The 13,605-nt window shown below is 37.4% G+C and overlaps 1 protein-coding gene across 14 annotated transcripts in view; it reads right to left on the reverse strand.

Annotated features, from left to right (window-relative positions):
* Nucleotides 1–739: 739 nt before the first annotated feature.
* The window catches only part of LOC149771959 (putative sodium-coupled neutral amino acid transporter 12), a 76,246-nt gene continuing 63,380 nt past the window's right edge, over nt 740–13,605 (reverse strand). For 13 of the 14 annotated variants that reach the window (XM_089948024.1, XM_089948025.1, XM_089948030.1 and 10 more), the window contains one exon: nt 740–12,547. In XM_089948024.1, the coding sequence (XP_089804150.1) occupies nt 11,790–12,547 (758 nt within the window). In that variant the 3' untranslated portion in view covers nt 740–11,789. The remainder of the gene's footprint in view (nt 12,548–13,605) is intronic. The other variant, XR_016418083.1, reaches the window with a different exon arrangement.

Genomic DNA, 13,605 nt, shown 5'->3' on the forward strand with positions numbered 1-13,605 from the left:
TTATTCAAATTATTCTTCACTGAAAGTACAAAGAGCTTCTCAATAATATTCTTGGATTGAAACATTGATTCGGAATTATAGTTTCAGATAAGAATTTTTTCTGATTATATTATTGTGATACATCAAAAGGCTGTTAGCACATCTTCACAACTGAGGCCAGTGGCATAATAGCATTTTTGAAACTACAGGCACATCACATCAACAAAATAAATAATGAAATTTATCTGGAATACCAAAGGAATTCAGTTGGAACTTTACAAACATTTGGAATTGTGATAAAACTTTTATGACTATTTGGGATTTAATTCACAATAATGCAAGTTCTTTTTTAAATTTTAACTTTTTATTGTAGAGAAATTAAATTATTTGAATTGTATAAGACTTGCTGGTTTTCACTCATTTCTGTCATTTAGATGAAGGCCTTAGAGTCATGACAAAACATAATCAAAGCTATTTTAGCACTTACTACCAAACTGAATGGATGCAGTTCTGAAATGGGCTTGAACAAAAGGATAGTTTTTTAAAAAAAACCAAACAAATAATTGCACAAAATTAGATATAGATTGTCACAAAGAAATACCATAACCAAGTTTAATCAAAGTTTATAAATGTTTAAAATACACAAGATAAAAACACACAATATATGCAAAGCAACTATAAAGGACCATTTGGTCTTTAGAGACGGTGGCGAAAATAACTGACTCTCATTTAAATTGAGAAAAAAACAAGAAATAACATATATGTAACAAAAGTTTATTTGAATTATGAATTTAAATGTATGTACATTAGCATGCAATGAACACAACTCAATGAAAGAAATATTCCTATAAATTGTGTTTTGGCTAAGTAAAGATGGTTACAAGGTATCAAAAAAACAGAATGAGACATAATTTGTTATTGCAACAAAAACAGTCTAACTTCACAAAAAATGTAATACACAGATTCTCCATGAAAAATTCATTCTTCCATGAATTATCGAATAAGTGACAAACTAGGCAAGAAAACTTATATATATATATATATATATATATATATATATATATATATATATATATATATATATATATATATATGTTGGTTTTAATGACACTTTTCATACATTATTGGCTCTATCATGTCAAGGAAATGTTAGCCAAGTGCCTATCCCAAAGACACAAGGCAGCAGACCCAGGCTGGCCTGGGAATTTATCAAACCCTTGAACATTGGATTATGAGTCTGATGCTCTACCAACAAACAAAAAACTGACTCTCTATTCATCAGCTTATAAAGAAAACATATATATCACCAAGAAATTGGCATGTTCAGTTACACTGTTTAAAAACACTATCTTTCATAAGCTTTCAAATAAGAGTACAATACACATTAGTACTAATATTAGTACCCTTACTCGTACCTCATGGACAGGGTACTAACATGAGCATATACGTGTTAATGGAGCAAGCCGGGTGTGAATCACACCCGGCGCTCTTTTAGCCTCCTAATAACACTTTAAACATATTCCTGGCATATAATCCAATAAATAGAGTAGTCCTCTTATTTAATACCAGAAGTATCGAAAATCATTGTAGAAATAGTTGTAAAATCTTTTTTCAGCCGATATTTTCGTTTAGATCGTCCGCCATGTTATTTCAAATAATGATTACTTCTGTTCTCAGCCTCGTTTCTTTGTGTGCCATATAAGGACACTGACGCCTTATTTGGAAATGTAAACAAATTGTAGTAAAAATTTGGCACCGTTTGGGTCAGAAATTCTGCGCATTAAAAGTAAATACGGTTTATCGGCAAGTTTGAAATTCAACCAAGAAGCGATTATTCGCACTTGATTGATAATATAGCAAAGAATATCCAAAATATGTTCTGGCAAGCCTTACGTAGAAAAGGGGTCACGGCGAGAGTCTCGCGTTATCTGTCATGGCGGACAGGATAAGGTTAGAGTAACCATGCCAATTTATTTTATCGTGTAAGGGCTTAATAAATTTAAAATAAGCCAAACTTCTTTCACAACAACGCTTATGTAGTTGATTTCTACACTGTTCGTTTTTCTAACTTCAGTGATGATTTTTTTTGCTCCATTACATGATATGGGATCAGTTCGTAGCCTCAACCACAACAAATCAAGTTGAGGCTACGACATCGTAGCTAAATACACATCTGATGAAATTAGGGAAATGTGATGTAAACAAACTATGTGTAGAATTTAACGGTCCTATAGCACAATCCTGGCTATACAGTGCTAATCATTTGCAAAGTTCCCAAAAATATAATACTACAACTACAAAACATGTGTTTAATTTCAATATTCTTCATTTGTACAAACTGTATATTTAGAATAGCATGAAAGGCTTCACCAACTTGAAGAATGGTGAGCAATTTGCTCATGTAAATATATCCTACCTTTCCCTCACTGGACCCCTACTCAATGATGGACACGAGTCTATGATTAAAAAACAACAACATGTAACAGTGCAGAGAATGGTGCGAGTACAATGATTGGCCAAAATCACCTGCAACAATCCACTAAACACTGCAGTAGCATCTGCACTCAAGATATTCTCTTACACAATGCATCCAGCTTTATGTCAGAAATGGCAAAAAACTTATAAAAACTGAGGAAGCATATAAAGTTGCCAGCACAAACCTCATTAGATGATGACAATGATACTATACATACCAAGTTTCACAGTGATCTATCAAACTTTGCAAAGAAAACTGGTGGACTAGTTGTATCATACATTGCATTAAGCTACAAGACAAAAGGCAGAAACACTAACCAACTGTCAGAGCAAAGTGAATGCACATCTTCAGGTGATTATCGTGATATCTGTAAAAATTACACTGCAGTCCATCAAAACTGTGACCAGTTGCTTTTACAAGAATATGTCATACACTGCACTGAATTAAGAGATATAAAAGGCAATAACTCTAAAAAAAAGTGTGGAGCTAAAGTGACTGTGCACATATTCTGGTGATAACCATAATATTTATGAAGTTTCACAGCAATTCATCAAAAACTATGGGAATCTTTGTGCCAATGAGTTTCCAAAACAGCTACAAGACAAACTGATCAATAACTGGAACTAAAGTTATGTGAAGAAAGTGATTAGTTGTTATGCACATATTCTGGTGATGACCATAATATTCAAACAAATTTCAAGGCAATTCATCAAAGGTTATATTCACAAATGCCAGATGGAAGATTGCACAGATAGATGGACACGAGGATTACTATATTTGCTTTGTTCTATATCGATGGGACATGAAAACATCCATAATAATTAATTCATGTAAAATTCAATACATAAAATGTACCACTGAAAATATGGGGCAATTATATTTTCAAAGAAATGAGAGTACCATGAATGAACATTATAACAGTCCTCTATGTAAGCACCTATCACACAAAAAATAATAAGCAGAAACCATTACTTTTCTTTTTAGACTTACCATGACTGGGACCTCTTTAGACCCTAGAATTGCTTGGTTGCTTATTACACTGAGTACATGCCATCCACAAAGTTTGGTCAAAGAACTTACTCTAAAACAAATGTTTTCTCTCCAAAACCAATTTGTCTTTGAGGCCCAATGACCCTGACCTTTTATTTTTTGATTGCAACTTCTAGGTGAAAGCACGTTCACAAACTCTGACCAAGGCATTTTTATTTCATTGACCCTGAATTTTGACATTTTGACTAAAAAATCAATATATTTCTTTCTTACCGAACTACATTCGTGACTCACTAACTTTAATGAGGTTGCATGGATGACAAATGAAACATTTGTGCAGAAATTATTTTTCTTCTTTTAGTCACAGCAACCTTGACTTCAAGCCTTTGGACCTCAAATCAATAAGCTTCTTCCTTACCCAAGTACAGACCAGAACTTTCAAAATAGTGCTAAAACCATTTATCTTCTTCCAAACACTGACCCTGACCTCTCAATTGATTGGGTTCTCCCTTACCCCAAGTGCAAACCATCCACAAAGTTTGGTAACTGTAGATGGTGGATAACTTGAGTTGATGTCCAGAGATGATTTTTCTTTATGCAGTCGGAGTGACTAATGAACTTTTCACCTGCAATCTATGGTTTTTTTTCCTTGCCTTAAGTGCAAGCTATCCACAAAGTTTGGTATCTGTAGATGGTGGAGAACCACAGTTATTGTGCATAAACCATTCTTCTGTTTTAGTCAGTGACCTTGACCTTAAACCCTGAAATCAATAAGGTTCTTCCTTACCTCAAGTGCAAGCCAAATACAAAGCTTGATATCTCCAGAAGATTGTGGACAAGTTGAGTTATTCTGCAGAAATTAAATGGATGCCTGCACGAGTAATATCATAACATGCTCTGCATAATGTTGGATGTATAGACAAATGCATAATAGAAAACATTCACATCAATATCTGTATCTATCCTTTACATATGTGTAACAATATCACAACATCATATATGGTTTGCAAATACTCAAAAGAATTTCAGTAATATTTGATGAATTAGAAAAGCATAAATAATGAAAGATTTTATATGAATGAAATGTGTACCATGTTATTAGAAAACAATCCATCAGAAGGATAATACTTTCAGGTAAAATTATTCTTTCTCTTTTTAACATTTACAATGTGGTTCAGCATGTGGGCTGAAATGTAACTATTTAGCTTTTAAATATTCATGTAAAGGTTTTCCAAGAGTCATTGAGAAAAAAATGAGATCGAATGTGAACAAACGTTTCAGATTTTTACTTTTGTAAATTCTTCATGACTTGGCTTCTTTTTCTGATTTGAACAGAGGCAAAGTTTGGTTCCTTAGGATCCTAAAACCATTAAACCCATTATTTTGTAAGATCATGTAAGTAACATATTTTGGGGGAGGGGGAGGAAACAATTTTAATGATGTAATACTTACCCTGTTGCTATTTAGTAGCTTACTCTTTTCTAGATGGAAAATACCCCAACCATATAATGAGAATTCATTCACAAGATGACAGGAAGATTAGAATTCCAGAATTACCATAGTCCAACCTGTAGCTACCTTGCCAATGCACATTATCCTACCTTCTTGTTCAGGATGTAGTCTAAACTAGTGGGATGTGTGAGGGACAGGAAGAGGGAATCTGGCAACAGCAACATGTAAGGTTTACATAACTACAATTACTTTTACCCCACCCCAAAAAAAATACTTTTTTACATCAGCAATACATAATCTGTTGCAATTGCTTTGCTAAATTTGTCAGTCTGGTGGGAGGCTAACAATCCAACAGCTGGTGAAAGAAAAACAAAGAATACCTCTTACCCTCATCATATAATACAAGACTGCTGCTGTACCGTATCGCATGCATCAATTTGTGAGCTATGATAACTGGATCCAAAGAAAATATGCCATCACTCTGCTGAGCCAACAAGTGAAAGCAGAAGCAGAAGAAGGTAATGTATGATCACTTAAATGCAGCTTTCTTCACATCTTCCAGAGTCATATAAATTAGACAAGCCAATGAAACATCTATGGCTCAAACCCAATGGCTCTTAATTTTCAAGAAAGGTAGCTTTCTTTAAGAGAATAAGGTATATTGATAGTTAAGGCAGTGTGCCTTGAAAGGAGGAAGCTAAAATATCCCTTAAAGGAAGGAAAAGATGGTTCCTTCACTTTCTGTTCCCTTTTGAAACTGCCAAATCAAAATATACAGCTCTGACTGGGCATAAAAGTCTATCATGATCATCCCCAGCACAGATACAGCTGAGACTGGGCATAAATGTCTATCATGATCATCCCCAGCACAGATACAGCTGAGACTGGCATAAATGTCTATCATGATCATCCCCAGCATAGATACAGCTGAGACTGGCATAAATGTCTATCATGATCATCCCCAGCACAGACACAGCTGAGACTGGGGATCTCAAACTGGAATGGAGCAACCAATGAAAGTTTTTTATTGCTAAAAAAAGAAAAAGCCTTGTTGGCAAAGGAGAGAAACCAAATCATAAATTCCAATAAATGGTATACATCTTGCCCCGTGGAAAAAACATGAAGCCTGCTCCTTTATCTCAAAGATGCTGTGGACAGCAAGACAGCAATCTCAAGGATAAGGGTATCAAAGAAACTTTACCCAAAGGTTTATGGGTTTTTAATATAGAAACCACAAAACATAAGAGAGATACAAAATGCCTGATCAGGTATGGGGGCGCTCACCAGTTATTATGTACTCTGAGAGAGTGACGTATGTAAGGTGAAGCTGTTTGCATTTAAAACATGCACAGTGGAGAGAATGGTGGCATACCTCTATGGTACATTAATGAAATGTAGATGATATTTCTTTGGATATTGTACTTTTGGAAATTGTGCATTATTTAAACACACTACTAACTAAAATGAATGCTCCCTTGTGCTAAAAAATCAGCCTGAATTTGTCTAAAGTACACTATCCATAGCAGCTATTAAAATAGGGAAAATGAATTTTGCCAGACTAGACAAAACCAGCTTCTGAAAGGGCAATGAATGAATTACCAAATATATAAAATGTAAAACAAAGTTATTGGCTCTTTTTTATACAATTTACCTCTTAAGTTCAGGAAGTGAAAATGACCTAGTAGAGCTAGCACTTTTTTGAAAGGTGCACATCTGGAGTAAGGCCAAGCTTTATACTCTATAACCCATATTACAGCCATCAATCATACATCAAAATAAAGGGAATTAAAGGTTCTTTGAATTATACCTTCTGTGTGTTGGATAGGACTATACTATAAGCCCTAATAGTAAAAACTGAGCAGTTCCTTTTCAAAATGGAAGAGAAGAAAATCAGCCACTGTGGTCACAGAGGGAACACTTGGATTGACATGTTTCCTACTACTACACCAATTGCAAATCATTCTCCACTTGGTATCATATGTCTTAGATAGAGATCATCTCCTGGACTGAATAATACATTGGCAACTTTGCATGATAACTTGTCTTGGTGGACCGATTGTTTGAGACAATCCAAGTGTGAAAGGTGGAGAAACTATGAGCTGTTGTGTAAGAGAGCACCCCTGTGCTGTGACTGAAGGTCCCTCATCTGCATTAATGTCCTGGGATGGTTGAGAAGATCACTGAACCACAATCATTAGGGCCACAGATTTCCTTACTTTGATGGGTAATCCATTCTGAGGTGACCCAGCAAAGGAGGTTCCAAACATCTAAGCAAAGAGAAGGTGCCCAAGTGCTTCTTTGTCTTCTAAGGTATCCTATCACCAACAAGTTGTCAGAGACCATTTTGCACAGACCTCTTATTTTGCTGATGCACCCTTAAACCATTAAGAGTTCTGTCTTCATTTTCAAATTGTCGATGTGGAAAATAGCTTCTTCCCAGGACCACAAACCCTGAAGAATCAGTCCTTCTAGATTCAAGATGGGTAGCCCACTCTGAATCTGATGTGTATGCAAACAGAAGTGGGTTCGGGAACCAGGTCTGCTGCAGAGTTCAAGACTGGGTCTCAGGATTTCCAATAGGGACAAGATGTTGTCTACACTGTCCTGAGGACTACAGACTAATCCTCTCTTTGTATGGAAATTCATCTCACATGGAAAAAATATTGAGATGTAGTAGGTTGGGTTAAAGACCTGGCTTGGTCACTATGGACAAACAGTGAGACAGATCTAGTCTAATAGACTCCAGTGAGCCATTGCAGATACAAAATTCATCAAAATATTGGAGGACTGGGATAACTGATATTGGAGGACTGGGATACCCAGTTACCTTAAATTAATGTCGTATAATCTCCTGACCCTGGGTGCTGAGGTTAGGCTGAATGACAGAGCAATATTGGAAAACCTCCCTGTCCATGCAAAACTGGAGGCTGTTGTTGTTGTGGGGTTTAACTCCATGTTTCAGCACACGATAGGCTATACATGGCGGCCAGTATTAATGGTGGAGGAAGAACCTGGGAAAACCCCGGGAAGAACCACTGACCCATGAGAAGCTACTGGCAAGCTTTCTCACATACCCACATTGGCTGAATCTGAGACTCGAACCGGCACAGACAGAAGTGAGATGGCAGTGATCTGTAACAGAGAGTGCTTTAGACCATTCGGCCACTTGGGGACCCTAAAACTGGAGGTACTTGCTTTAAGTTAGGATTGGATTGTGAAGGTATATATCCTGAAGATCTATGGAGACTGCCTAGTTGCCAGGTCTTATGGCATTCCCTAATAAGGCTGTGGGTCTCCATCTTGAAAGGTCCCTCCTTCAGAAATCTGTTCAGGAAGGAAAGGTCAATAATTAGAAGAAACATTTCCCCTTTCTGTACTACCTAGAAAATCTGGCAGTCGAAGGCCAGATATCAGTCACTGAATGCATTCTGTACTATACCCTTCTGGAGAAGGGAGTGTATCTCTTCATTTAATCACACCAGATTCAACTGATGGCAGAACATGGGGGACATTACTAGGAAAGGAAGATGTCAAAACTGAAGTCAGTATCAACCTTTTATGATAAAAACAACTTCACCATGGTCCATGATGCCGGACCATGCCTCGAATAAGGTTTAGCCTGGTAACTATGGAATCAATGGATGAAGAACACTCTGCAAAAGAGGGAGCAAGTCCCTTGATCTATCCAACCTTGCCCTTTGGAGATGGGGAAGGGCCACCCTGGGCCTTTGTGGTGCCCCTTTTTAGGGCCTGAACTGGGGTTGTTGCTTTGACTGGGATTGCATGGCTTTAAAGAACTTCATCAATGGACCCTGTGGCTGGTCAGGATGTTTGCTTTTTGGCTGGTTTCAATGGGTCAGGACTGGATGCAAGAGAACAGTGCTGCTGGTTTCTCAAACCATAAGCCATGAAAAGAATGAGCCCTCTGAAGAGAGTCTCCACCTCCAGATATGCAGTCCTCAGAATGTTTGTACTGTGCTCCAGTAAGACCGTGGATGTATCTTGGGTGATATTCCTGCTGAGAAAGCCATGGGCAAGGCTAACACATCCTTAGATGTTTTGCCACTGCTTCCAACAAATGATGAAGGTCATCTGGCATTTTAGATTTCTCCATCAGCATGCTGAAGGAGGCTGTCAGAAAGAGGTTGGCATGTGAGGCTACAGTTACAAGTGACCTAGCCTTTTGTTCTAAAGTGTCCAGTGTTTTAGCTGGAAGGTGATCCCAGGTCCCATGTGAAATACCTACTGTGCCACTTCAGCATCCAAAGTGGGAGGTTAAATGGTTCAGACTCCAAGGGTCTTGGTGTAGAAGAGGTGGGAAACAGACCACCCCTTATGCTGTCTTTCAAAGTCTCGGCCCTTACTAAATCTTTGAGAAATATCCTTAATCATGGCGAGTGAAGAAACAACTAGAGATCTGATCTAGTCAAGAATTTGCCCAAGAAAGCAAGAATTTTATAAGCTGGATAGAATTTTAGTGTCTTCGGAGCATGATGGTTTGAGATACAGATCACTGGGCAAACGACAGTAAACCTTGCTAACTGCTTTCTCAAAAGAACAGGTCTTTTCACCCTTTGCCATCCTGATCAATGCATGTGAAGGGAGAATAAACCCAAATGAAGGTCATGACCTCTGTCTGTTCTGCATCAAGCTCATGTGAATCAACCAAAACCAAGAGGATATCTTCATCCAGCTCTCACTCCTGAGGAGCAAGACTATGTGACCCGATGTCTCTGTTGCTGTTGAGACTTTGGGTAATGGGGACTATGGTAATGGTCTGTCCCTAGTAGCAGACCCAGTATATGTGCATCAGTGACTCTCTACCATCCTAGGAAATTTGGGGGAAGGTCTGTCCTCTCCCTCCTTTTTCTGAAGTTCATAAGAAGAAGATGTAGGTCCATGGGCATCTATCTCTCTAATATGTGGCCAAGGCCCTTATGTCCATGTCTGCATACAGGGAAAGGCTAATCAATTCCCTGTGGTAGAAGGTCTCAAATCCTGTAGAGATTTAGAGGGATTACAGGCATGAGGGGACGCTAGTCTGATCCCCTTCCTTGTCTGGTGTCAATTCCCGACTCCCAGTGAGGTGATATGACAGTTTAGAGAGGGGGCTGTCTTGACCCAATCCCTATCCCCAAACCACAAGGGCTCCAATGACCAGTAACTGGTATTCACAGATTGGTGCCTGGTCAGGTGACTCAGATCTGAAGGAAGACCCTTCTTCAGATCTGATTTAGATCAAAGCTCTCCCCTCACTAGGTTGTTCAATCTCATGCTGAAAATTTGCCCTAGGAACTGAAAGAGTGCTGCTCCACCATCAAGGGGTAGTGTACAACTCACTTTCATCCAGCACTGAGCTACTATGGGCAAGTAGCAGGTGCTGCTTCTCCCTGATGGGGTGGGTGGTGGTGGTGCAACTCATTCTCCACCCTTTTATACAGAAGAGCGTGCTGCTACTCCCTCACTGGTTGATGCAACTCATTGTCCTAGTGGAAAAGAGAGGGTGCTGCTCTCTACTCTCATGGATAATGGTGAGAGTGCTGCTCCTCCTTAACAGTTCAGCACAACACACTCTTCTCCTGTCTATTACCTCCAGTGGGAGGGGCCCACTAACTCTTGGAGTTTCCGAAAAGACTTTGCTAATGCTTCTCTAAGACCTGAGGGACTCATAGAAGGAAAACCCCAAAATTTCTGAAGAAGTAAGGGGGTTTTGTCTTTCCTTTAAAAGTACATTTGTGTTTGATGTCACAGACCTCGCCTAACCATAGGCTGCAAAAGGGAACAACCATCTGTCTTCACTGACTGTACAGGTAGACAAGTGGTGTGGATGTCCCAGGGGTAATTTCTGTGGCCACACATACCCACACCTTACTTAGACATTACTTTGATAACATGATGGAAGAAAAAATATTTATAAAAAACTTCAGAGCAGGTATTATGTAAAAATGTGTCTGCACTAACCAACTCTACATTAATTTAATGACAGCAAGAACTCACCTTTAATAAAAAAATTTGGGGGGTCTCAAAGAATTAAAAACAATACTAAGCACTTATGATTAAAGAAATAAAACAACCAAATAATGCTGAAGATTATTCCAAGCTGTTATCAACCAGGCTATTTAAGAACTGGAGACAAATAATCAGCAAAAACCCAGCTTGGTAAGATTTCCAATAATAAGGAAAATAATAAGGAATACTTTCATATAATAATTTCTGAGAATAAGCTGCTGTTTGATCACTAAAAACAGAAAAGGAAAAAAAAAGCTGGTGTGCAACCTGCATTTTCAAAAAAACATTAGCAAAAGTCTCATTAAAAGGAATGTGTTTAATGATGATTCATTACTATAATAAAACAATGAAGCATAATCAATCGGCAAACCCATTTCTGCAAGGAGAGGGATAACTAAATACCTAGCCAAGCTATAAAACAACTCTCAAACAATACCAGTTACTCTAACACACCTACAGGGTAAAAACCTAAATGCAACATTATTCAAAATGTAACCAGAAAAACTGCAGTCAAGAGAGCTCAATTAAAACAGAAAAATGCCTGATCAAGGGTAATTCCACATTATCAAAATGATGCACATAAAGAAAATGCTCAAATAATGGCATTAACACATGAAGCATACTAGGAAGTTTCTCTTTGAAGTAAATTAAAGCATTAGTAACATCTGTCACCAGAAAAAGAAACAAAGGATAATGCATGTGGGCAGGGTAGCTATGGATTAGACTAGAGGCATTCTGGAATTCTAGAACTTTCCGGGGGAGGCTGAATTCTCATCTTACATTCAAGATAAATGTTTAATCTGGAAAAGAGCATATGAGACAAAAGCAACAGGTTACATATCACTGATATTAGAAAAGTCAATATGATTTGCATATTGAACAATTATTGCCTAGTAATGATATGATTCACAGTGACAAAACCAATACACAAAATTGCCCATGCAATCACAAGAATAATCCAAACTCGGCTTCTAAACATGGAGGAATGTATATTGTCTACATCAAACTCCATGGCTCTCTTCCTAGCAAAGTAAACTAGTGTTGCTGGAATTATGTACTGGATTGCACAACCTGCATAGGATCCAGTGATTCCTACTAAAACTCCAACTTGATCTGTGCTGAATGCCACAGCAGCTGGTGGAAGGAGTGCTAATAAAGGAAATACATATCTGTCTACAACATATGGATAAGGTCTATTTTTAATGCACCATATGGTCTTTAAGTTGTTTCTTAATGTAATTGAAATAATTGGAAAATTTGTGCTGAGTGTGAACACAGGGAAGAGAGCTAAAACATACTGGATAAAGGGAACATCTGTAATTGACTTTGATATACCACAATCATCTGGCAAAAAGTTTAATGTATATACATCTTTCACATCGTTAAATACATAAATTCCTGTGAATGAGAGCAATGCATAGAAGATGAGGATTATTAGATAATCCAGCCCCATCAGCCCAAAAAGCTTGGACTTGTCCTTGATTGGTGTTATGAGGGATGGGAGTGAATGGTGGCACATAAAAGAGTACACACACACTCCAAAGAGGTTAGGGACACCAACAAAGTTTGCCACCTGAGGATGACCTTCACCTTTTCCCCCTGACAAATTGATGATGCCTAGTATGATCATCATGACAAAAACTGAAAATAAAACAACAGAAATTAAACAGCCATAAAAGGGTTAAAAATATCAAGATTGTAAAGTTAAACATATCTTAAGAGTAATCTCACAGAACAAGTCCAGCAGGCTAAATTTTTTGTATTACAAACTACTGAATGAATCATTCTGCAAAGCAGCACATGTTAACCGAAACAACAAATAACACCAAACTAGTTGTAAATGAATCCAAAAATATCCTGACTTTCTTTTTTGAAAATGAATCTTCTACCATATTTCCTGCTAAAATCACAAGATGGACTATCTGATTAAAATCTGCTCACACCAACAGAAATCTCATGGATTTAATAAATACTTCAAATTCATTTATTTTCATAGGTATTGTATATACTCATGGTTTTGAAGAATATTATCATTTGTATTGGTACTTTTCTGGATTAGGAAATGGGTCATCATGTTTACACTGAAGGATCACTATTAATTGGGCCTCTGATGGCTACCATGAAATACACAAAAATTAGTATCCCAAGAAAAACTGTGAATTGACAATTGTTGAGCCAGATTGTTGAAATATTACAATTACTTTCATTTACTTTAAGGAGATGCAAAAGAAGATAGTTAATTAGTAGATCATGTGTAACCACTCACTAGTGGGCCTAGCAAACTTAAACGACCTTAAATCGAGCCATACATACATCAGATCAATAGGAGGATTGTTTTCTCGGAAATTATGAGTATAGCATTAATTATGCACTCAATATGATGACACATGAGACAAAACTATGCACTGATGAAATCTGACCTGGTACTCACCATCTGAATTGCTTGTCATGTGAATACCCAAATCTCACAACCTAAATGTCCATGACACTGGTGTCCAGTAGTCAAGTGATACCAAAATAAACCTCCTTTCCAATGTCATCTTTCAATAAAAATATTTAAATCAAAGTCATGCCATGCAGTGTTTGTAAAAAAACCCAAAAAACATTGTTCTCAGAATAAATATGTTGAGTATTATGCATCCTTTTGTCTTTTTTGCTTTTATTTAAACATGTGACTTTTCATTTCATATTTTCAAATT

The sequence above is a fragment of the Sinohyriopsis cumingii genome, unplaced genomic scaffold, assembly GCF_028554795.1.
Source record: "Sinohyriopsis cumingii isolate HCF-2022 unplaced genomic scaffold, ASM2855479v2 utg001542l, whole genome shotgun sequence".
NCBI lineage: Eukaryota > Metazoa > Mollusca > Bivalvia > Unionida > Unionidae > Sinohyriopsis > Sinohyriopsis cumingii.